General features: G+C 47.5%; 1 protein-coding gene across 1 annotated transcript in view; it reads left to right on the forward strand.

Annotated features, from left to right (window-relative positions):
• The first annotated feature begins 4,041 nt into the window (after positions 1–4,041).
• EHD3 (EH domain containing 3) overlaps positions 4,042–22,207 on the forward strand; it is a 30,320-nt gene continuing 12,154 nt past the window's right edge. Inside the window, exons 1-3 of the mRNA XM_050893306.1 lie at positions 4,042–4,637; positions 11,555–11,731; positions 16,739–16,836. Of these exons, the coding sequence (XP_050749263.1) occupies positions 4,411–4,637; positions 11,555–11,731; positions 16,739–16,836 (502 nt within the window). The 5' untranslated portion in view covers positions 4,042–4,410. The remainder of the gene's footprint in view (positions 4,638–11,554; positions 11,732–16,738; positions 16,837–22,207) is intronic.

Here is a 22,207-nt window from a genome sequence, read left to right on the forward strand (position 1 = left end):
AAAGCATATTGAGTAATGCCAGAAAATTTCTGAAGAGCCCAATGCAAAATATTCCACAGAAGACATGAAAGAACAGGTCAGCCCATCATGCAGACTACCGTTTGACTCACCCATCACTTCAGTGGATGGCAGCTTCCTTGTTTAGATAGCCAGCTGATTATTCAAAGCACAAAACTCTGCATCTCTCCATATATCACTGACAAGGTAAAACAGGAAGACGCATTCAACTGTGTCTTAATACATTTTAACAGGATTGCTGCTTTCAAGTAAGAGAAAGCTGAGAAAGGAAATACCCTCAAAACCCCCACATTTTCTCAGAACAGGTGGGGCCATGACAGTCTCTCCACTTTGGCAATCACTAAATCATAACAATTTCTAAGAAGAACATTTATGTAAGTTTGAGGGAAGTATACATCCTATGACAGAGACAGTCAAAACCGTCCAAGAGTTATAGGAGAAACCTCCAAGCTTCTGCACTGCAAGGATGGCTAAGGGCTCAGAGTATTTTTCTTTCCAGCACTATTACAGACATCACATGGGTCAGGTCCCCTGTGTGCAATTCAACGTGCTTTCTTTGCCATACAAATTTAAGGAGTGAACTCTCTGGAGGCAAGCATGCTTCCCACTCACTGTATATACATTATCCAACCCCACATTCTCCATTTCTGGTGGCACTTCTGAGTACCAGCACCTTGTTCCACCCCAGGCAATGAGGGGGTAAGAGCAGCAGAGAGGGTAGGGAAAAGGACAACGTGTGCATACCGAACCACCTGAGAACAACGGTAGGAGAAACGTAATGGGAAATATTTCAGAGGAATATGAAGGAGCAGTGAGGGCAGGAGAGGAAGGCAGCAGCTTTCTGAGCTCTAAAGGCAAAGCAATGAGTGAGGAAAGGGATAGACTATACTGGAGATGATTTTATTCCTAGGCCACATGGCAACAGCAGGCAGCCGAGAAGTTTGATCTAGCTGAACCAGAGGAAACTTTTCTTCCCTTACTTACCAAACTAGTGTATTTGGTTTAATTCTGGGGGCCCGCTGCGCCTTCCTCTCCCCTCATCCCTTTCCCACAAACCCAGCTATTCTCTGTTGAACCCATCACCACTTGAACTTTTGACACTGTCTATTTGGGTTTCTTACTTGGTAATGAACAAACAGTGACAGTAACTGCATGGCAGGAAGTTAATTTTACTGCACTACACTGCTCCCACAAGCTTCTTCAAACTGTCAAAGTGTTACGGTACCGACTGAGTCACCACCTCTTTTCAAACTTGGTGACTTGCTAATGTCTCCATCCTCAGATGATCTTTTGTAGGAAGTAAACCTGTCCAACCTAAGGCAGGAGATAAGCAAACATACACGTCACCATGACTTGATTTCACATGAAACGAGTTTCAGTTATACAATGCTGTGCTTCGCCCCCAAAAATTAGGTTTCATTTTGAATGCAAATGCTATGTATGCGACTTAGCCCCGTTCACTTCCAGCAAAGCGGAAATGAATCTTCTCTGGCAAAGTCTCTCTCTCCCGGTCAAGGCAAGCATCCAGCTAAGTGACTGCCAGCCATGTTACCAACAGCAGGGACACGACTGAGAAACTACAGAGCTAAAAGTTTAGTCCATCACGGCTTGAGAGAAAAAGACAAATTCTATAGTAGAGGGCAGTAGCAGACCCCCATCAGTATCAAATACAGGTATGTCCTGAGCACTGCAGTACAGTAGTTTCTGTGCAGGGCATTCAAGAGAGAGCTCTTGCATTTGAACGGCTCAGAAACTTTCAAGAAAAACAGCCCTTCTTCCAGCAGTGACATTTTAAACGAAAAAACATCATTTGGGAAAAAAGATTTAATTGGTTTTGTTCTTTTTCTGCTTTCAAAATTTTAAAAAGGTAGGGGGTTTTTGTTTAAATTGCCTAAAGATTGCACCATGAGACCAATCTGTCCAACAGAAAACCATCCATTAAAACATCCCTGTTTAAGAAATGAAAAGGAATAAACAATGAAAACAGATTAAAATTTTCAGTTCAGATTCTGGCAAAAACAAAAACCTAATTATACGCTAAACTTCCTTTCCTAATTTTACTTCCCTTTGTTTTTGACAAACTCTATACTTCAAGGTAAAGAGAGTCCTTGAGGAAGTCAGCCTTCCAGAGAGAAATAGCTAAGAAAACAGACTGAAAAATAAATAAAATTGTGCAATGTTTGTGAGTCACCTAAAGAAAGTCTATAAAAACTGTCAAGTTTAGTTGTGATCTGCCCCGGTGATAAAGAATCCAAAGGAAAGGGACTCTCTTCAGACAAGGCAAGGAAACATTTTTTTGGCCATTTGGCCATTGGGTATACATATTTATGATTAGCACAACTTAATGATTAATATATATCCTCTTCTTGTAAACGTGGGACAAGCGTGCCTCTGCTGTACTTGAAGCAGTTAGCTCCCACAGCTTGCACAACAGAAACCTTGCTTTCCTCCCCCATTCATTGCATTCAGGAAGGGCATCAAGGTGGCCTGGGGAGATTTACAATCAAAGGCTTCCTGGCCTGACCTTTACTCAGCTCTGAGGATATCACAGGCAAGCACCAAAGAGACTCCATATATAGCTGTAGAAATACCAGAATGGCATCGGAGGAGCGCAGCCCCTAAATGGCAGAACTGTCTAGAAGATGAAAGCGATTTTTTCCTACAAAATGAGGAATTCTTGCCAAAACGTGTTGATTTCTACGGAGCCTTTCATTTTCAGGAGTTTTGACTGGAAAGGAGTCATCAAATTCTTAAAGCCAAAAGTCTCTATTTATAAAACTAAAGAAACGAGGGAAATTAGTCTTAAGGAGGTTTCAAAACATAAATGCCATTTTCAGACTAGCTTTAGGCATTGGCAGGAAAGCAGAGAAGCCTGACCTTCAGAAAATACAGTCAGTTTGCTGTTTTCTTCCAGAAAAAGAAAACAGGTCCCTGGAGTCATTGCTCACACCTCACGGTCATGCCATGCCGCAGAGCGTAGAAGCGCATGGGATCACATAACAGGAACAGCCAGGAAAAATGGCTGCTCCTGCAGCCAGATGCATAGAAAGGGATCTGGATCGTTGTCCAGGCACACAGGGCCACGCGTGTCTCCGAGTGTCATGTGTGGCGTCGTCCCCCTGTGAAAAAACAACTGCTTTTAATGCACCGCCGCCTCCGCTTACGCAAGGCCCAGGCTACTCCCGTCCGCAAATGGCTGGGAAAGGGCAGGAGCCTGCCACACGGCGGGACTGCTTCCAAAACTGCCTCTTGCCACATTTCTCGGAGCTGCTGGATCAACTCAAGTGAAAAAGCCGTTTGGAGATATTTGAGGAAAAATTCCCTGCTCTGTCCCAGCTACTCAGTGGTGATGAGGAGAGCCCAGGAGCGGGGCATTATGGCTGATGGCTGGCCCTGGGGACACGCCGAGGCACAGGCCGCTGCTGGAAAACCCATGCAGGCTTCGGCCCGAGTGCTGCGGCCTTTGCTCGGCAGCTGTCCTGTCAGCCCTAATTGCTGGAGGAACAAAGGAGTGGGGACAGCAGCTAATTTGCCTGTCTCATCCGCTTAAATGGTGAACTCTTCTGGGCACAGCCAGCCTCGTCTCTGCGAGCCCCGGAGAAGTGAGGGGTAGCAGCAGTGCAGCCGAGTCATTGGCTTGGGGAAGGGCTGGGGACCCAGCTCGGGGTGGCAGCGTTCAGAAACAGCCGACTCCCTGTCAGATTTGCACATGCAGGGATTTATTTTAAAGCGAGGTGAGAAGGGGAATAAAATGGCGGCCGGGCTGCCACTCCCCGCAGCGGCCCCCAGGGGGCGCTGTGCCCCGCCGCGCCCCGCGGGGCAGGCCCGGCCCCAATCCGCTTTCCCTCCGCGTCGCGCCCCGCCTCAACATGGCGCCGCCCGGCGCGGCTTCACCCGCCGAGGAGAACGGGCGGCGCCTGCCAGGAGCCTCCGACTTCCGCCGCCGGCCCATTTCCTGGAGGGCCGCCCTTAAACGCCGCCCGCCGCGCTCGGAGGGCGCTGCCGCCGCCACCGCCCGCCCCTCCCGCCCTGCCTCCGCGGCATGCCCACGCCGGGAGCCGGCAGCGTGAAGGGAGGCGGCGTCCATCGGCGCCGCTCAGCCGAGGCTGCGAGGAGAAGCGGCTTTTTTAGCCTCCCGCGGGGACCGCTCTCTGACTGAAACCGCCGGTGCGGGTCGCGTAACGGAAGGCGGCCCTCGCGGGTGGGCGCTGGAGGGGAGCGAGGCCTGCCAGGCCGTCCCCCGGGCCCCGCCGCCGCCCGCCCGCCCGGCCTGAGAGGGCATGCGGGGCTAGCCCACGCCGGCAGCCAGCCAGCCAGCGGCGCCTCCCCTGCCCGCCGCCCCCCGGCCCAGCCTCGGTGGTCGCTGTGGAGCTGGCTTCAGGCGGTCCCAAGATGTTCAGCTGGCTGGGCACCGACGACCGCCGGAGGAAGGACCCCGAGGTGTTTCAGACGGTCAGCGAGGGCCTGAAAAAGCTCTACAAAACCAAGCTGCTCCCCCTGGAAGAGCACTACAAGTTCCACGAGTTCCACTCGCCGGCCCTGGAGGATGCCGACTTCGACAACAAGCCCATGGTGCTCCTCGTGGGGCAGTACTCCACTGGGAAGACCACCTTCATCAGGTAAAACCCAGCCGCCTGCCTCCCTCCCTCCTGGGTGCGCCTCTACCCTCGACGCCTGTGGGCCGTGGTGGGGCAGAAGGGGTCTCTGCTACCAGTGCTGCACCTGGATCCCTCTTCTGTTTCCCCCACCCATCAACAGCTTTCAGTTGAAAAGCTGCCTCCACTCAAACTCTGAGAGTGCTCCTTCACAAGGACAGGGTGGTGTCAGATGTCCTGGGAAACACCGATGTGGCAAAAAGTAGCCCAGGGCAGGGCTGAGGAGTGCAGGCAGGGCATTAGTGTGGAGATGCAAGTCACTTGAGGCCCTGTTGTCCGTTCAAAGTGCAAAGGCTGTGGGAAGCCTTGCGTAGGGTATCCCCGTGACTGCTTGGGTCAGGGTAGCCCCTCTAACAGCCATTCTTTTCAACTTGATGTAGCTTTTGGGTGGTGGGGCAACCTATGGCCTAGGGAGCCTTAAAGTGGGTGCTTGGATTTGTAATGGTCTGTGTTTCACACTTATGTCTTTCTTTCTCTGTGCTGTGCCCAAAGCCTAGTTTGAGAAGCATGTGTGCTCAGGGGTGTGTGTGCACAAGAGGAACCTGCCCATCTTCAGGGCTCCAAAAGTAAGCCCTGTTTTAACTGTGTCCTGCTCTGCTGAGATGCTGAGAGCAGCAAGTTCGTTCCTAACTGTAAAGAAAGGGCAGCTGCCAGCAGCAGGTTTGATGTGAAACTGTCAAAGAGAGGGTTAAACTTTTTTCCAGCTGGACTTCATTGCAGGGATCTCTGTTGAGCCACACTGTTAGTTCAACTTGCAGCAGCCTTTCTCTTGGGATCATAGCTGAAGCTGCGCTGTCTGTGTTTCCTATGTGATTCATAAGCTTAGCGTTAAATTCCAGCCTTTTTCTGGTGTGGCTGTGTTGAAATATGTGGAATTACCCCAGTGTAAATCTGGACGAAAGCCACAAGCAGCCAGCCCTTTGTTCTACCAGTATTTCTTGGTGGAGGAGGGAGCTGTGGAGAGTAGAGAGAGGTGAATCAAACTGACTGTACCTCTTAAGGAGTGACCTTGAGAAATGCAGGGGGTTTTTTTGTGCGCTGTAATATTCCTGCTACTTAATGCCCTGGCCAGGAGCCAAGAACAGAATGCATTTCTAATACCTTGTCATGCCTGGCAAACAAAGTTTAAGAGTAAAAAGGCTTTTCTCATGTGAGCAGGTCAGGTGGATGGTGAAGGGGCATGAATGACCCTAAGAAGCATTTGGCACATGGTTGGAAAGGGACTTACTCCTCTGAAAATTAGAGAGGCTAGCTTGGATAGCATAGCTGTCTGGTTCCACCGCAGATCTTTGTTCTGTGACTTGGTACCAAACCTGTTTGAAAGGCTTTTTCTGTCCTCTTGGTTACTGACACTCAGAGCAGAACTTCTCCTGAACATGAGAAGGTTGCTGAATATACATTCCTGAGGTTGCTGGCTATGTAACTAGAGCATCTCTTCCTAATGCTTGTCTCTGGATTGCCAGCATCAGTGCTTCCCTGCAGTCTCACCTGCATGCTGCTGTTAGCAGAGACTTCTGTCTTTGCCCTTCTCTGTTCAGTAAAGTCCTTTTTCTGTAAGCCTGAGCTCCTTTTGCAAGAAGTTCAGGTGCCTAAAGCATGTTCCAGGCAAAAGGAGAAGACTGAGTCTTCGCTCATGTGCGATGGCAGCAACTCCTTTGCTCTGCTGTCAGCAAGCTGATCTGAGCCTCTCTTTGATCACTGCATTTCATTCATGCCTGTGTCCTCTTCTCCCAGCCTTCTCTGTGCATAGGGCTGGGATGAGCCTACCCAGAGACTATGGTCAAGCAGAAGTGACCAGGAGCTTCTGCTTTACAGGAATGCAAAGTGGACCTGAGAAGGCCTTCCAGGAAAGCAGAGTCTTCTCTGTGTAAAAATAGTGCATAAGAAAGTGAAAGTTGAGAACTCTTGGAGAACCCCAGGGCCTCTGATACTAGGAGGAGTGTGAGGGTCTGTTACTCCAGTATGTTCCCAACCAAACAAAGGCAGGAGGTGCCAGAAAACTGAGTGTTGCTCGTGATAGGCTTCCAGCGTGAGCTTGCCGGCACTGGTCATTAGAAAGCTGGGATAAGCACCAGATTAGCATCCAGAGTTATTGTGGGAAGGCAAGTGGGAGCTAAAACTGAGAGCAGGGAGGAGTTAAAGGGGACAGGGGGAGGAAGTGGGAGGGGAGACAACCATTATGTCTGGGCAGTAGAGTGAAGCAAGAAACAGCCTGTGGACATCTCTTCCATAATCTTGTCAGGGTGGGGGATAATTAGCGTTATCCTTATGTATCCATTCCACTCTTACATTGCATCATGGTTGTACTGCCATGCAATTTAGGGAGATGACTTAGTGCCACTAAATGCTTATGTGGAATGAACTCAGCCCCAGTTCACCTGGATCCCTGTACACCATTAAAAAAAAAGGACAAAGGGCCTTAGTCACCTACCTGAGGTGGGTTTATCTCCTAAACATCTTTCCTTGTTCTTGGGGAGTCTGAGGTGAAACAAGGAAGAAATGCAAGGCTCTGAAGCACCTAAGCTGCAGCATCTTGCAGAGAGGCTACTCTCTTGTCAGGAGCTGATGGCAGAAATGAGGCAGTCAAGGTCAGTAGTGAGAAACATTCCTGGAGGCTGAGGCAGGGAGGAGCGAGGTGAGTCGTGTGGGTCAAAGCCAGTGAAATGAGACCAGAGTACTGGCCTATTTTCAGTGGAACCAGGCTGTTCTCTCCCATGCTTTCAGAGACCTAGAGAACTGAGCCTTATTTTGCTATGTGAAAGACGTAGCATCGCTAACTGCAGCTTTTCTGTTCCTGCTGTATCCTCTCTTCTTGCTCACTCCCATGTCTCTTCTCAGCATACATTTGGCTGAGGCTTTTCTGCAGGGCCAGAGTCTGAAAGGCTGTGATGCCAAGGGGGGCAAGGCAACACCTCTACCTGGGAATATCTGACAGCCACAGCAGGATGTTACTGGAGCCTGCCTTTATAACGTTATTGCTTTTTATGTTTCCTGTAAGAGGGTGGGAGTACAGGACAGAACATCATTCTCCTAATTAACTTAGATTCTGTGGTCTTTTCTAAAAATAATCCTGGCTTCTGTCCAGCCATCCTGCTAATAAAATAAACAAGCCTGCCAGAGCCCTACTAACTGTCAACATGGCTTGCTTTTCTGGTGTAGCCACCCCTTCCTCCTACAGCTAATCATTTACACGTCCTGGCCTCTCCAGGCTGTTTGTCACAGACTACACGCAGAGCTCTGGTGTGACCTCCCTGTGTGGCCCTGAACCTTTCATCTCTGCCTGCACCAGGCGCTTGTCACCATTTCCTCTTGCTCTGCCCTTCTTCCCTTTCCCGCTCCGCATCACCTCTGCTGCCACACACAGCAGCATCCTGCACAGCTCCTGCATGACTCATCATGGGCAAACAGCTCCTTCCCCCACATCCTGCGGCATTCCTGCCTGGAGAGCCTGGGATCTCCTCGCCTGGCTCCTGCGCTGCTCCAAACCCACCTGGGAAAGGGTACCCCGAGCCAGGCTAGCACTAGTGCAGCTTTCCTGCCCTTGTACCTCACCTCCCCCCTCACCAGGAGCAGGGACAGGCCTGAAATGGGGCAAACAGCATGATGCTCCTAGCCACATACCAACTCCAGATGCTTCTCCAAAAAGCAGATTGGTCATAAAAAAAACATTCACTTCTTGCCTGGCACGCTCTGCAGGCTTCCCCAACATGGCTGGAGGTCACTCCCCCAGACCCTTGAAGGTGTTCAGCAGCTCAGAGTAAGGCATGCTGCACTGGCAGGGGAAATTGCTCACTGTCTGTCAGTGTTTTCCACAGCTATTGTTTGCTCTTCTCTCCCAGAAATCCTCACAAATGTGACAATTGGATGTGTTCTCTAGCTTGCTTCTGTTAGCAGAAGCAGCCTGTGTCACTGCCTAGCAGAAGTGCCTTCCCCCCATTAGACAGTGTCAATAAATCCCCTTGTATTTGTCCTGTGTACAATGAGATTCTTGTGCTGCACAATGTACCTGAATCTCCCAGAGAAGCCTTACTTAAAATAGATGCTATGATACTAGGCAGTGCAAATCTTCATCTCTGATTTCATACCACTTGTTGCACATTAAGTCAATTAACATTGGCTTGTAGCTACTTCTGTATGAGAGTGCTTTTGTTGGGATGTTTTATTTTGTTTAAGTCTTATACAAGAAATAAACACAGAAATGCTTTGAAACATTAGCTGAGTGGAGCTGTGATAAAATTCTTTCGAGCAGCCTGGCTGGAGGAGGAGTGTTGCTGTTATATGCAGGACTTTTGCTTAGACTTTCTCAGGAGCTTTGTTTATAGATGACAAACAAACCCCCCAGGCTTTTTTTCTCCTGTTGCTCAAAAGCTATCATATTACATGTGCATCTCAAACCCATAAAAAACAAGCAGGTTATTGTTACGGCAAGGCTGCGACCTGGCATTGGAAGTAAGGGGTGTTTCTCAAAAGCACATGTTGCATTTGACAATTGTTATCACTGCCTGTTTCTTTTTTCCCTAGTATTTGCAAAGGGAGAACTCAAAGATTTATTTCTATGGATTCAGCAAATACCCATCTGTATATCACTCAAATATACTATGTCAGACCAAAAGCGAAGTACAGAGCGGGAACAGAGGAAAGCCAATAGCAGTGACTAGCATTGCAGCAATGTCCGTCAGGGGCTTAACATTTTTTAATTACCATCCGCAAGGCCTGAGCTTAGTTTCCAGAGTCTGGCCAAGTGGCTTCTAACCTAGCAAATGGTTGTTTCAGTGTAAAGAGCTTTCCAGGGAATGGAGCCAAGAACATGCATATGATAGTCTGCAGAGCCCTTGGTGGGAGAAAAGGAGCTCCTCCTTGTTCTCAGCTGCTTCAAGTTAGAGAGAAGTTACTGTAGCTGCCAGGAAGGTGTATTGTGATCACCAGCCAGGGAGGTGGCACACACCAGTGTTAGCTGCAGTCTCATTTTGTTAAGTAATGACCCACTTTTATAGGAAAGTTCGAGGAACCCCTGCATAGGCTTGAGGTAGATAGGACGTATCCACCCTAGTATAGGAGGTCAGAGGGCTGTTCCCTTCCTGGAATCCTTCCTGGATTATTTCAGGTTTTTGGGAGCTGCTGAACAGCTGCTGTTTCATCTCAGGGTAGCTCCCATTAAGAGAAGTCACTTCTGGTGGCATTCTGGTGAGCACAGGACTTGGAAATCACTTTGGATGAAAGATACAAGAAAATACATGATAAAATACCAATAAAGGAGGTGGTCAGCTCCTAAGGGAGTTATGGGTGTCATTGCTGGAGTTATTCTTGCTGCAGCCATTCTCTTCATTAATGTATACCAAGCTGGATAAGTAGCAGTGATTTGCAGTATGTCCTACCTCTAGATACAGTTTATTTGGCCTTGCCCATTGAAGATGCATTTGCTGACATGGTGTCAATAAATAGCCCTGCTGAACAAGCACAGTTTTTTATGGTTCCTGAAACACTGGATGGTGATTACCTCTGGTAAAGTGATAGTGAAAGCAGGAACCCCCAAAAAGTTACCACAAGCCTTCATGCCGGTGGTCCTGTAGTTCCTCACGTAGGAACTTATCCTCTCTGCTAAGACTCACTTGAGCGAACCAATGCTGGTTGTTAAACACACTGGTCTCAATCATGAAAAATCCTCAGCCCTTGTCCCATTTCCTTTTTCCCCATCCCCTGAATCTACTTGTAACATCACAGCAATTCTATATCTATTGTTCTGGTACTTTCCATCTACTAAAGATTTAGGTCAGAGCAACAGAAGAGGAAGCACCAGCTATCTGCTGGCAACAAGCAACACAGTATTATACTAACTTCCATAACCTCGCAGTCATTATGTTCCTCATGTAACAATCCAGAGCTTATCACCAGGTCAGGTGGTCTGACACCATCCCATACTGAGGGCTAGAGCCGTTCTAGCTCCCTTTTGCAAGCCACGTGGACACAATGGTCTTAGTCTTCAGCAGAGGACCAGCAGGTGGGATGTTTTTTGCACCCACCCACAGAAACACAGACCTGACCTCAGTGATGGCATTTGGCTCTTTCATGAGCCAAAGGAAACTGCCCATGCATACTGTTGACCCACCCTGAATTTGGCAGGGCAAGTCAGGATGTGCTGCCAGGGTCCTTTCAGAGTCCTACAGCCCCATGGGTGACTATCTTTCCCTGAAATTTGCCAAACTGTACCTTCAGAGAGGCTGCCAGAGGCTTAGGAAATAACAAGGGATGCTGTGCTTACTGTGCTATTTAGCTTGATAACAAATATTGGGATATACTCTGCCACCCACATGCTTAATATGCTTGAGCAGTTTGTAATGCAGACCTGTAGCTGCATTGCAGAAGCACGCAAGAAGGGAGACGTGAGACTTCAACAGTCAAGCACAGGAGAAGTTGGTATTTGAGCAACTGATTTGGACTGGGGGCTAAGCACATTAGTTGGATGAGTCTGCTGAAATGAGCAGCAGTGAAGTAATTGATATTGGCACGAAAGGCCAGTAAGGTTTCAGGATTAAGTCTGTGATTGCAGTGAACTGCTGTTTTTACTTTGCTGTGCCAAGTCTGTTCCAAATGTCTTGAGGATTAAAATACACAAAATGATCAAACATGATGAGAATCTCTTCCCAGCAGCTATAATAATCTCAATTTCTTAATCCACCTGAAATAAGAAAGCTTTAAATGTGGAGATCCTGGGTAGAAAAGCTACCATGACGTTTATCAAACGATTCAGTGACAGTGCTAAAAATAGTCCCATGAGGATCCATACTCTTGAGCTTCATAATTACACTGCAATCTTCAGCACAACTCATTTAGGACTTAGGAAGCTCATGTCTCATGCCCACACCCTGTTTTTTTGCCTACAGGTACCTGCTGGAGCAGGATTTCCCAGGGATGAGGATTGGACCAGAGCCTACAACTGACTCCTTTATAGCAGTTATGCAAGGAGATGTGGAAGGAATCGTTCCTGGAAATGCGTTGGTTGTGGATCCCAAAAAACCGTTCAGGAAACTCAACGCCTTTGGCAATGCCTTTTTGAACAGGTCAGTACTCAAGAACTTAGTTGTTCTGGAGAATAAAGCCAGAACCTAATGAGCAGCATAGCTAGCAATTTAAAGGGATAAGGCATTACACTGTTCTTCCTTTTTTTCCCCATCCACATGGCTGATGCAAAGCCATTCCAGTCCTACCGGGTGCACATCACTCACTGAAGGGCAGATTAACAAATTCAAGTGGGACAAACCGTCATTTTACTTGAACAAACAAAACAAAAAACACAGCACAGCCTGTCAAGCTCATCCTGTAGGAGTCTAGAGGTAAATCTCTTTGTTACACTTCAGTCACCCTTGCTTTTATATTCCTAGCTTCTTCTGTTCTGCTATCAGTTCAGTTCCCTGAAATTAAATACGCCAACCAAATGTAGCCACTGAAGTCAGTAGAGAAGTGGAACTGGCACAATATGCACGTCTTTGCTTTCTTGCATTTTTAAACATTGCTTGAATGTCCCGCTTGTAACAAAACTAGGCTCTCTCTGTTCTGATGCCTTGACGTATAACCTCAGGTGCAAACCGAGGACAGCCCTAATATCTTTCCCGTAAAAAAACTGTAGCAGGGGGTTTGGACAGCAGCTGTGTGACATGAGGAGTGTAACCTTTCCACCCCTAGACCTAGCCCAACCATACTGAGTTTTGGATCTAGGCCTTGCAGGAAGCCAGCAGCACACACCCATATCCTAGATGAGCACAAACTGTGCTACAGCAGGCAGATGGGAACAAACTGACTACGCCCGTCATCGGTGCCTTCCCTGCTAACACAGTGTGGGAGACGTTGGAAACATGGCAGCTGCTCAGCCAAACAACCAGGAAACCTGGGCTTTGGCTCCCTTTCTAACTTCCGAGCTTAGAGAGTTTCTATCCAGAGAGTGCAGCATCTCCTACCAGCACTGACCACAGGAGAGCTGGTGTACGCTGCAGGGAAGGGGACCTGCAGAGAAGCATGGGGAGAAGCTTGATGAGAGAAGAGGGACCTAGCTGGAGTCGCTACTATGCAGAGAACCTCACAGTGCCTCTGGAAGCAGTATCAGATCACTACACAGGCTTATCATTCAAATACATCAACATGGTCCTGTACCAGAGAGACTTTAAGACGTTTTCAATATTTTATAGGGCCCAGAACATCTGCATCTGGCCAACAGTTAGGTCAGGTGACTGCACACTCCCTACACCGGGCGAGGAAGGTGGTTTGCTCTAAGAAAGTAACAGGCCTCCTGCCTGGAGTGCAGAGATAGTAGGTGGAGAGAACATCATTCAGAGCAGCTCTGCTGATAGCCAGGAACAGCCACAGCTGGCAGACAGTTCACTGCAGAGGAGAAGCAACATCAGGAGTAAGGAGGCCATGCATGGAGGGCAGAAAAGCAAACACTCCTGAACTGGACTGATTGATGTGTCCTGAATGCAATTTGCTCCTAATACAGCAAGGGATCTCTGGGTCCGTTAGCCTAGTTCACTATATCATGCTGTGCTCTTGTTACTCTCCTGCTACTCTTCCTTCTCCTGTGAGGAAGGAGTCAAGTATGTGCCTGTGAGGACGGCAAGCAGAGGGGCACAGCAGTGATTCAGCAGCAGAAGTGCAGTCCTGCTAGCAATGCAGGGAGTAACCACAACAGCTAATTAACCCCTTTTCTGCTGACAGATTCAAAAAAGGGGGGATGATGATTTCTAAACTGGCAGAGGAAGACATGCTAAGGGGGACTAGCTCAGCAGTGTGAGCATCGCAGTGCTGAAAACACAGATGGTAATACCCAGCTAATTAGGAAATTAAGCACATGCAAGAATTTACTCAGAGGATGAAAAATGTAGCAGATGTAAGTCAGGGTGCACCCACTGGACTGGATCAAGCCACCCACACTTACCCCTGTTGTGGGTCTGGCTTCTTGGCAAGAGACAATGCAGAGCTGTCTCTGCCTTGCACAGATCTTGCTGCTGCTATGTGTATGCTAAGGCACTGACCTCAGTTTGGAGGCTGTGAGCAGGAAATTTGGAGAAGGGAGGTAATCTCCAGGAGCCACCCCTCTAAGCTGAGATAAGAGTGACCATGGGCAAGTCCGCTTTACCCGTGGGTGGTTAAAGGTGACAATTGGCTAGGGGCACCAGTGGAAAGGAACAGAGCAGCACAAGGCAGTAGTATTCACACAGACCATGCTGGTCTCAGCTGAGAGGTGGCAGCCCACAGCACTGTGTCCTGTGGGGTGCAGAGCCTGCTACTCCAGGGGAGCTAAGTGGAGGAGCAGAAGGAGTGGGCATCCGTCCTCAGCTGGTACTCCCTTCCTGGCAGAGACTGGAATCTGCTGCCTTCCAGGAAGCAAGGGAAGAGTGGTACAGTTAGGATTTGGCTGTGAGACAGCAGCTAATTGTGCTGCTCAGAGCCTGTCTCCTCCCTCCTGTCATTCCCAGGAGATGGGGTGCCTGCCCATACCTTCCTGGCTAAAGGCAGAGATAGGGCTCACAAGCTGCCCGGGACTGAAAGGAGGATAGCAGCTCTGCAATACCCTGTCTCTTGTCTGCCTCTCCTTGCCCCAGGTAGTTCCTGGGTATTGAGAGAAGGGCTTGTTTTCTTCATTCCAACTCTGCGGCAGTACCCCAGCTCTGGAGGGATCCCAGCAGAGAGATTACAGGTTGCACTTCGTTATCAGGAGGACTTGTTTGGCACCAAGGGCCTAGAGCAAAATCGTGAATCTCAGCCATTACTTTCATATCACATTGGCTTGGTTGCAAGATTCCTCCCACCCCCAAAGTCTGTCTTGGGAAGCTAAGGTGGAGTCAGTCCTGCTTTTGTGTTGTCAACAGTGGGAGACATCATGGATAACAGGTTCCTCCTCCACCCCTATGCTCTGCCTGTAGAGGTAGTGAAAGTCTAGTTTGGCACCACTTTCTTCCCTTCATATGGCCCCAGACAGAATTAGGTCATGCTCCCTGAGGTCCTGCAGTTCTGCTGGGACAGCAGGAAGGCAGCAGCCTTAACAGCCTTGCCAGCAGAGCCAGAATGCACTCACTCATGCTGGCCTCTGACCTTATATCTGAAGTCTCCTGTGGAGTACTTTCCCTAGAGAAACTGGTGGAAAATCCCCTTGCCTGAGCCATTTAGTATTAGACCACAAGGAATGCTCAGGGTTATAACAATGGAGAGCAAACCTGGGCTGGCAGAACAGGGGAATAACATGACCTCCTGAGCCTTTTGTTCTCTGCTGCTGTGCCTGGCACTCAACAGGAGAATCAAGCCAGCCCCCCACTTCCACATGAGGTGTTACACATTCAGAAATGCTCCCTGTTGCCACCTGCCAAGCTGTGGATGTGGGAGAGAGAGGCTGTAATATGTGGTCTGAAATAGCTGACAGCTTAGAAGACACTCATCTAACCCATGAGGATTCACCCTTGTCAGAATCTTCTTGGGGTCATACAAGTAGAAGAATCGGGGTGAGGTTGTAGCATAGTCTGGAGATGTTCATAGCTGCAGGGACTTCAGCAGAACAAGCCACTCAGAGCGCTGCAGGGCTCTGTCTGCCTTGACTGCATCTAGTGGCCCTTGTGCCAACCCCCATCCTTTATGTGGTTCTGCTTACTCCCACAGTAACATGTTTTTTATGCCTGGATATCACACCACCCTATTAATATGCATTCGTACATATACACACACATATTTATAGCTGCCTGGAATGCCATCACAAAAAGGCTATCCATGAAATGCTACCGGGAGCCACATAAGTGGATAGGCTTTTACTGTCCTTTGCTGTTACCAGCAACTGAAATAGATGAGCTGCAACCCACTAAGAACAAGCACAAGTTACTCTTCTTAGGCAGTGATTTGTAGAGGGGAACAACTAGCTAAAGAGCAATTACTCAGAAATGGAGCTGCAGAGGAAGGAGGAGCGAATTACAAACTGAATGTAAGTCAACAGTGTCATACTGCTGTTAAAAAAGCAAACATCTTACTGAGATATATAAACAGGACTGTCATATGTAAGAGATAAGGAGCAATCCATCCACTCTGTTCACCACTGGCAAGGTCACAGCTGGAGTACCACGTCAGCTTGGGGCATCATGCCTGAAGAAATATGTGGAGCAGTTTGAGAGGACCCAAAGGAAGGCTGCAAGGGCCTTCAGGGATTTAGAAATGAGCTGGAAAGGCAGCTAGAGAGAACTGAAAGAGATGGGGGGGGAAAAAACCCAAACTGTTTTCTTTAGAGGAAGGACTGAGGGGAGACAGGATGACAGTAGTATAAGTTGAGACAAGAAGGGAAAAATAAATCATTTTCCACATCTACTGTGTTTGAGACTGAAAGGCATTGTAGCATGGGAAATTTAGATTAGACATTAAGAAAGAGAGGTTTTGCTGTAAGGATAATTAAGTAATGGAGTAGACTCCCAGCAAATGTTGGTAAGTCTGCATTGTTGTGGATTTGAAGAACACTTTAGACAAACATCTGATTGATCCTGCCTTGAGGCAGGAGGATAGACTAAGCAACCTCTTGAGATCTCATGCTGCCTATGCTTTAGCATTTCCATGGTGCAAGAATAGCACACTTTGTCTGTTTAAGACCAGATTTGAAAGAGAACAAAAATCCTACAACGTTGCTTTTTTTTGGGTTTGGGTTTTTTCTTTTTAAACGAGTTATTTCAGTTCACTTGAGTTCAGGACTCTGCAGGGGAACGCTTAAGTGAAGAAAAACAAATACTAGTTCTTGCTAAAATCTAAACAGCAAATGAAAACATTTGGATTTCCACATTTTCATTAATAATTCACAATTTGGGGGGGCACATAAAAAAAACTGTCATAAGTCATGACTGAGACCTATGTTCCAGAAGCAGGAAAGTAGTCAGAGAAAGTGCTCAGTTGTGGCTTCTTTCTCATTTCTTTAAATCAGCAGTAGCTCCAAGCTCCAACTGAAGACTTGTTAGTGAGATCAGAGCCTGGCTTGTCCCACGCTGCGTGTGATGTTCAGCACATCATAAATACCTTTTGCTTTTGTTTTAAACACATTTATTTTCACACAGGTTCGTTTGTGCCCAACTACCTAATCCTGTGTTAGAGAGCATCAGCGTCATTGATACGCCAGGAATCCTTTCTGGAGAAAAACAGAGAATTAGCAGAGGTAAGTCCCAAGTTCAGTTCTCTTCCAAACGACAGTAGTGAAAACCAAAGGGACTCTATACGAGTTTCACCTCAAGCTGTAGACAGAAACACTAGTAAGAGGCTCTCAGAGATACAGCATGACTTTGCCAGTGTTGCTTTGGACTCCATTTGCAATCTGCTATAGAGAATTTAAATGCTTTCAGGGAAGGTTGATGACAAGGTCGGCAGTACCTGTGTCACAGTCCAGTATTTCCCAGTGGAACAGATTTCCATCAGAAAGATGGAATACCTAGCTGCTTTGCAGAAACACTTGCTTTCAGTGACTTATTGATGAGCCATAGGCAAGGCTCCCATGGCAATCAACCTGGTTTCTTTCCAGTTGACCTAGCCGGTTTCTTGCACTGTCCAGGCTTCCTAAATCTAGCGCAGGACTGGATTGGGCTAAAGAGCCATTGGCACCCAAGTTCCTCATTGCAGTGGGGAATCTCGAAATCCTGGGGACACTAAATGGATCTGATGAATAGCACAGAGTCTCTTATTGAACTTCTGAGTGTCTCAGGCTGACCCTCTGAAGTGGGCAACATCTTGATACTTTAAACCTAACATCTGTGGTCACTTCTTACTCTGTAAGGTAATGGTGGCAGAGCTCACATTTCTTGCAGGTTCCTTAGACAAAGCTGGTAGCTATGCATCATTTCATTGGAAGAAAGCCAAGAGTAGTAATCACAGCATTCAGGTTTGAGGTCAGTTCTCATTCACACTGCCTATTAACAATGCACAATTAAGTTTCAGCAGCACAGGCTCTACCCAAAGTGCTGAGGCCTTTCCTATATTTCAGTGTTCTGTCCCATAAGATTTCTGACAACTCATGCCTTTCCCACTTATATAACGCTCCTTTGCATTGAAATTGGTCTTGGAAACTTCATTTTCTCTTTTAATTGAGCAGCCACCTTGCACAGAGCCATGTCTTGTTTGTTTTACTGGGATCTTCCACCACAGGGAACTTCAGCAGAAAGAGTTTAAAAGTGGAGATAAAGAAAAATTTGTATTACATGGTGTAAACATTTTTCAGTCAAAAAATGCCACCAAAAGCAACCGGGTCTCTTGTGGAACTATCACTATGAAGAAAACTTGCTTAGGAGGAAATATTTTTGTTCTTTAAAAAAAAAGAAAAAGAAATTGTATGTGAGTCAAAATGGACCCATTTCAAGTCCCCAGAAAAGTTTCCATAGCCCCTTTCCCAAATCTCCTCACCAATTCAAGTCCTGACATATATTGCAAGATTTTCCTATTTTCCAGCTATTTCCAGTACTCAAAATATCCTCCTGCAAAATGTACTGGCACTTCTTGCTCCTCCTTTTGCAAAATTTCTCTATCAGCCTCTCAGCAGGCCTTGGTGTCCCATTCCTGCAGCTACTCTAGTAAATGCCAGCAATGCCAGAACACGCTGATGCGCAGCTGTGCACTGTTAGGAGAGTCACTGGTGCACTTTGACCTGTGCCAGTAACACCTCTCCAAACATCTGGGAACAGCTGAGGGAATGTTCCTCATAAGCAGAGAAGGCTAAACGGGAGTCCCAATTCTCTTAAGCTTTTGCACGCTATACCTATTTGTAGGACCGGAGGCCTGTCTCAGCATGTGGGGCAAGTTCTTCCTAGACAACTTTTCTGCCCTTAGTGCAATTAAGTGCTTGTGCATTGGCTTTGTGACTACAGCGTGTGGTCACTCCACCCTTTTGCCAGGAGGTGAGAACTCTAGATGAAGCAATCTCCTGCTCATCCTACCATCCCGGGAATTTGCTCTGCTACACCTCCAACCAGACAAGGGGGCTGTCACAACCTGGCTGTCAACTGACCTAATCACAACAGTTAAAAGTACAGAGTAGGTGGGATCTGACTACGTCACCATTTATATCCAGGACAGCCTGAAACTGGTCATGTGGGCCACGTCAGATGGCCTTTCAATAGCTACAGGACAAGATCCTCATCTGGTTTAGATCAACATAGCTTTGTTGAAGCTGGCAGAACTCCAGCAATTTCTGACTGCAGGGGATCCAGCCCAGGGAGCAGAAAGAGTCAAAAGAGTGCTGAGGTGCTTATGTTTAGGAAGGGCTGCTGCCAGGCATTGGCTTGAGCTTATCTCAAGGAAGCTAGTGTTTGAAAGGGAGTGCTCACCTCCCAGCTCCCATGGAAGAGGAATAGGAAAAAGTGGTGAGGCTGGCGCCTTTGCCACCAAGCTTACAAGCCAGCTGCTCTCATTAGCAAGTTGGTTTTGGAGGCAGATAGAGCAATACTGTAGTTTCTAGGCAGAAAACAAGACAGTGCTAAAAACTGCTGACACAACAAAATGCTCCTGCCCTTCTGTACCTTCCCAGCCTGCTCAGATTTCACTTGAGAATGAAGCAAGACCTGAGGGAGACTTACAGAGGTTTCCCAAGAGACACTTTGAAGTTTCTTAACTACTGGGAACAGGGGAGCTCTTCTTACCCCCACTGTTTGCTAGTAGTAGGTTTTAAGACCTTCAGACTGGGGTACATGCGATGCAAGGTCAGGGAAGGGAGTGGAAAGTAAAGCAGCTTTCTGTCATAAATTTGAGGGGAAAAGTAAAGATGCAAAAGATGTGGCAGGCTTTCCCAGCCTGCCCATCCCATGAGAACCAGCAGCATTTCTAAAAATAGGAAATTCCTCTCACTGGGAACATGACAAGTTTGTCTCCTTTCCCATTAGATGCAAAGAGCATTAGCTAATCTATACAGTGCCAGTTTAGCAGAATACCATGGTATCAAAGCTTAGCAATCTGTGAGGGCCACCTTATACTCCTGAATTTCAAGGCAATAGCTGCTCCTGTTATTGCATCCATGTTTCAAGGAGCAGGAGGAAGGAAACTGGGTTTAAAGGAATGATTGAGGGGCCAAGACCAGGTTCTGAAGCTTTTCGTTTGTCTGAACTCTGAATTAAATTCACTGCCTCATTGCTGTTGGAAAGACTAACATGACAGATAATGCAATCCCTTCCCCAATGGACAGACAGCGTGCAGAAGCAGCAGTGTGCCAGTGTTAGTGCCAGCAGCAGGGCTTTGCAAATTGGTAGCAAGCTTTCCTCCAAGGAATGCTGTATAATCCTGAGAAACAGAGCTCTGCTCTGGCTCTCTTCCAGGATACCGCTACATGATCACTACACCACCTTCCCCCCACAGAGCAGCCCATGAAGTTTCCCAGTAGCAGACCTGCAGGTTTAGGCCTGTCAAGCAGTTGGGAGTGATGCAGTATGTCATAGCTGAAGTCCACATCCCCTCAGCATGCAATGAGGTCACCAGCAATGATACAGCTGCTGCTGCTCCTCTCAGGCTCTGGTAAAAAGCGTAGCCAAGGAGCTGCCTGCAGTGATTTGTCCTACTGAGCTCCTGTGACTCACACACTACTTTGTGGTAGGCACCCATGGTGTCACAGGTGTGGTAGCTAGACCCCTAGGATATACAGGTTTCATTTACAGGCCTGGTGGGAAGTGTTCCCAGCATGTCATGGCCCAAAGCATCCTGCCCTTCACTGCTACTGTATTGTCCTTGCCTGGAGAACAGCCATTTCTCTTCTGGTCTTTTTCACGTACCAGGACGTGGATCTATGTCCACATGTAAAGAACTAGTCATTGCATTGCATTGCCTTGTCCATTGCTCTGTGTCCTTCTCCTTTCTTTTATTGTTTCCAGCTGAGCATGAGGCAACAGCAGGCTGCAGAGATGCCCATAGGGGAGGTGTTTGTACCAAAGCAGCAGTCTTGGCTGCTTTGACAATTTGATAATAATATGGATGCTATCCATTTGCAAAACGCTGTTCTGGTGTCACATAATGAGCCCAGGCCATCCTGCTGGGATGGAAGAGGAGAAAGGGATGACTGTACTGAAATAAATGAGGACAAAGGGGAGGACCACAGGTCAGGTCATGCAGTACAGCAGAGCCAGGGCAGGAGTTAGGACTTCCTCATAATTCATCATCTTGTGCAGTCTGCCATGCTAATCGAGCCACCTGGTAACAGCAACTCATGCACTTCAGTAGCAGTGCCGTCCCTGGGGGGCTGAGCCTTACACGCTCTGCTAACCGTCAGTCTCGACCTACACATGCCCTGAGCTGAGCTGATCCAAGTCTGCCAAGTTCAGATACCCTGGCCAAGTTGTATTTGATCCCTGTTTCAGGGTAGTACTTTCTGAATGTATCCTGAAGACTTCATCTTCACCCTATATATGTTGCCTCCTCCCTTTCCCGCATTAGCGGTGAGCACGAGGTCCTAGCCAGGAGGTAAAGACTGGCAGTATCATTCCCCGTCGGCTTTCTTTCCAATATGCACTATTCCAGCCTTTTTCCAGCCTTCCACCCAGTTCCATTCTGCTGGCTGCAGTGCAGCCCAGGCTTCCCATAGCCAAGGAAAAAAAAAAGCTACACACTAGCCTTGCTGTGTCTCCTGGGAAGGAAGAATTCCCAAATGACCAGCAGCTTCAGCACCAGGGATATTTAGTCGCTCACCAGCCTGACAGTGAGAAGAAAAATGCAAATGGCAACAGTCTTAGGCAGTGCAGAGCTCTCAGACTGACTGTGTCTCAAATAGCCATGCTTGGAAGGGAAAGGCAAACACCAAGGGAATTGATGTTCTCCCACTTCATGCGACGTTGTTTAGGGTACAATGGCAACAAGAAAATATTTTTTCCAAAAAGTTTTGTCACGTGTGCTAGCAACAGCATGATACATAACTGAAAGCATCCACCCTGAAAGCCTCTAAAAGGGAGGCATTTCAAATATTTGCTATAATACTCCCCACTGGTGATGTTTGCTTATATTTTGTATTTCATTCCGCTTAGGAGGATGAAAGTGCACTGGTTAGTTTTAACTTCCCAGTTCATCTCCATTACTGCGGTGCAGTAGCCACTCTGCCAACTTGCCTGATTTTATCACCATCTCACAAACGCATACTGTTCCCCTGAAAGGCTCGGCTCCTACAGTCACACGGTTCTGCACTTCCTCTAAGAGCAACGCAAAAATGAGCAGAAATCTGCACAGTTCTTGTCCTTTTTGTTCATAGAAGTGTGTGAAGCCACGAGCCTAGCTCTTCTGACCTGAAAGCAGGATGCAAACAAAAACTCAGGATTATATTTGGGTTTTGGGAAGACCAAACCATGGTTTTGTTCAGGGAAAGGGGGGGGAGGGGCTGTCTTCATGATTTGAGTTGGAAATACTGCTATATTTTGCAGTTCCAGAACTGGAAGAGAAAAAAATATTGCAAGAGAACTCAGATTAAATAGTTGCACAGAAAGGGCTGTGCTTTTTTTTTTTTTTTTTTTTTTTACTCCTGTTAACATATAGCAAGCGCTTAGTTTGTGGTACCAAACAAGTCTGATTTTTAG

The sequence above is a fragment of the Gymnogyps californianus genome, chromosome 3, assembly GCF_018139145.2.
Source record: "Gymnogyps californianus isolate 813 chromosome 3, ASM1813914v2, whole genome shotgun sequence".
NCBI classification, from domain to species: domain Eukaryota; kingdom Metazoa; phylum Chordata; class Aves; order Accipitriformes; family Cathartidae; genus Gymnogyps; species Gymnogyps californianus.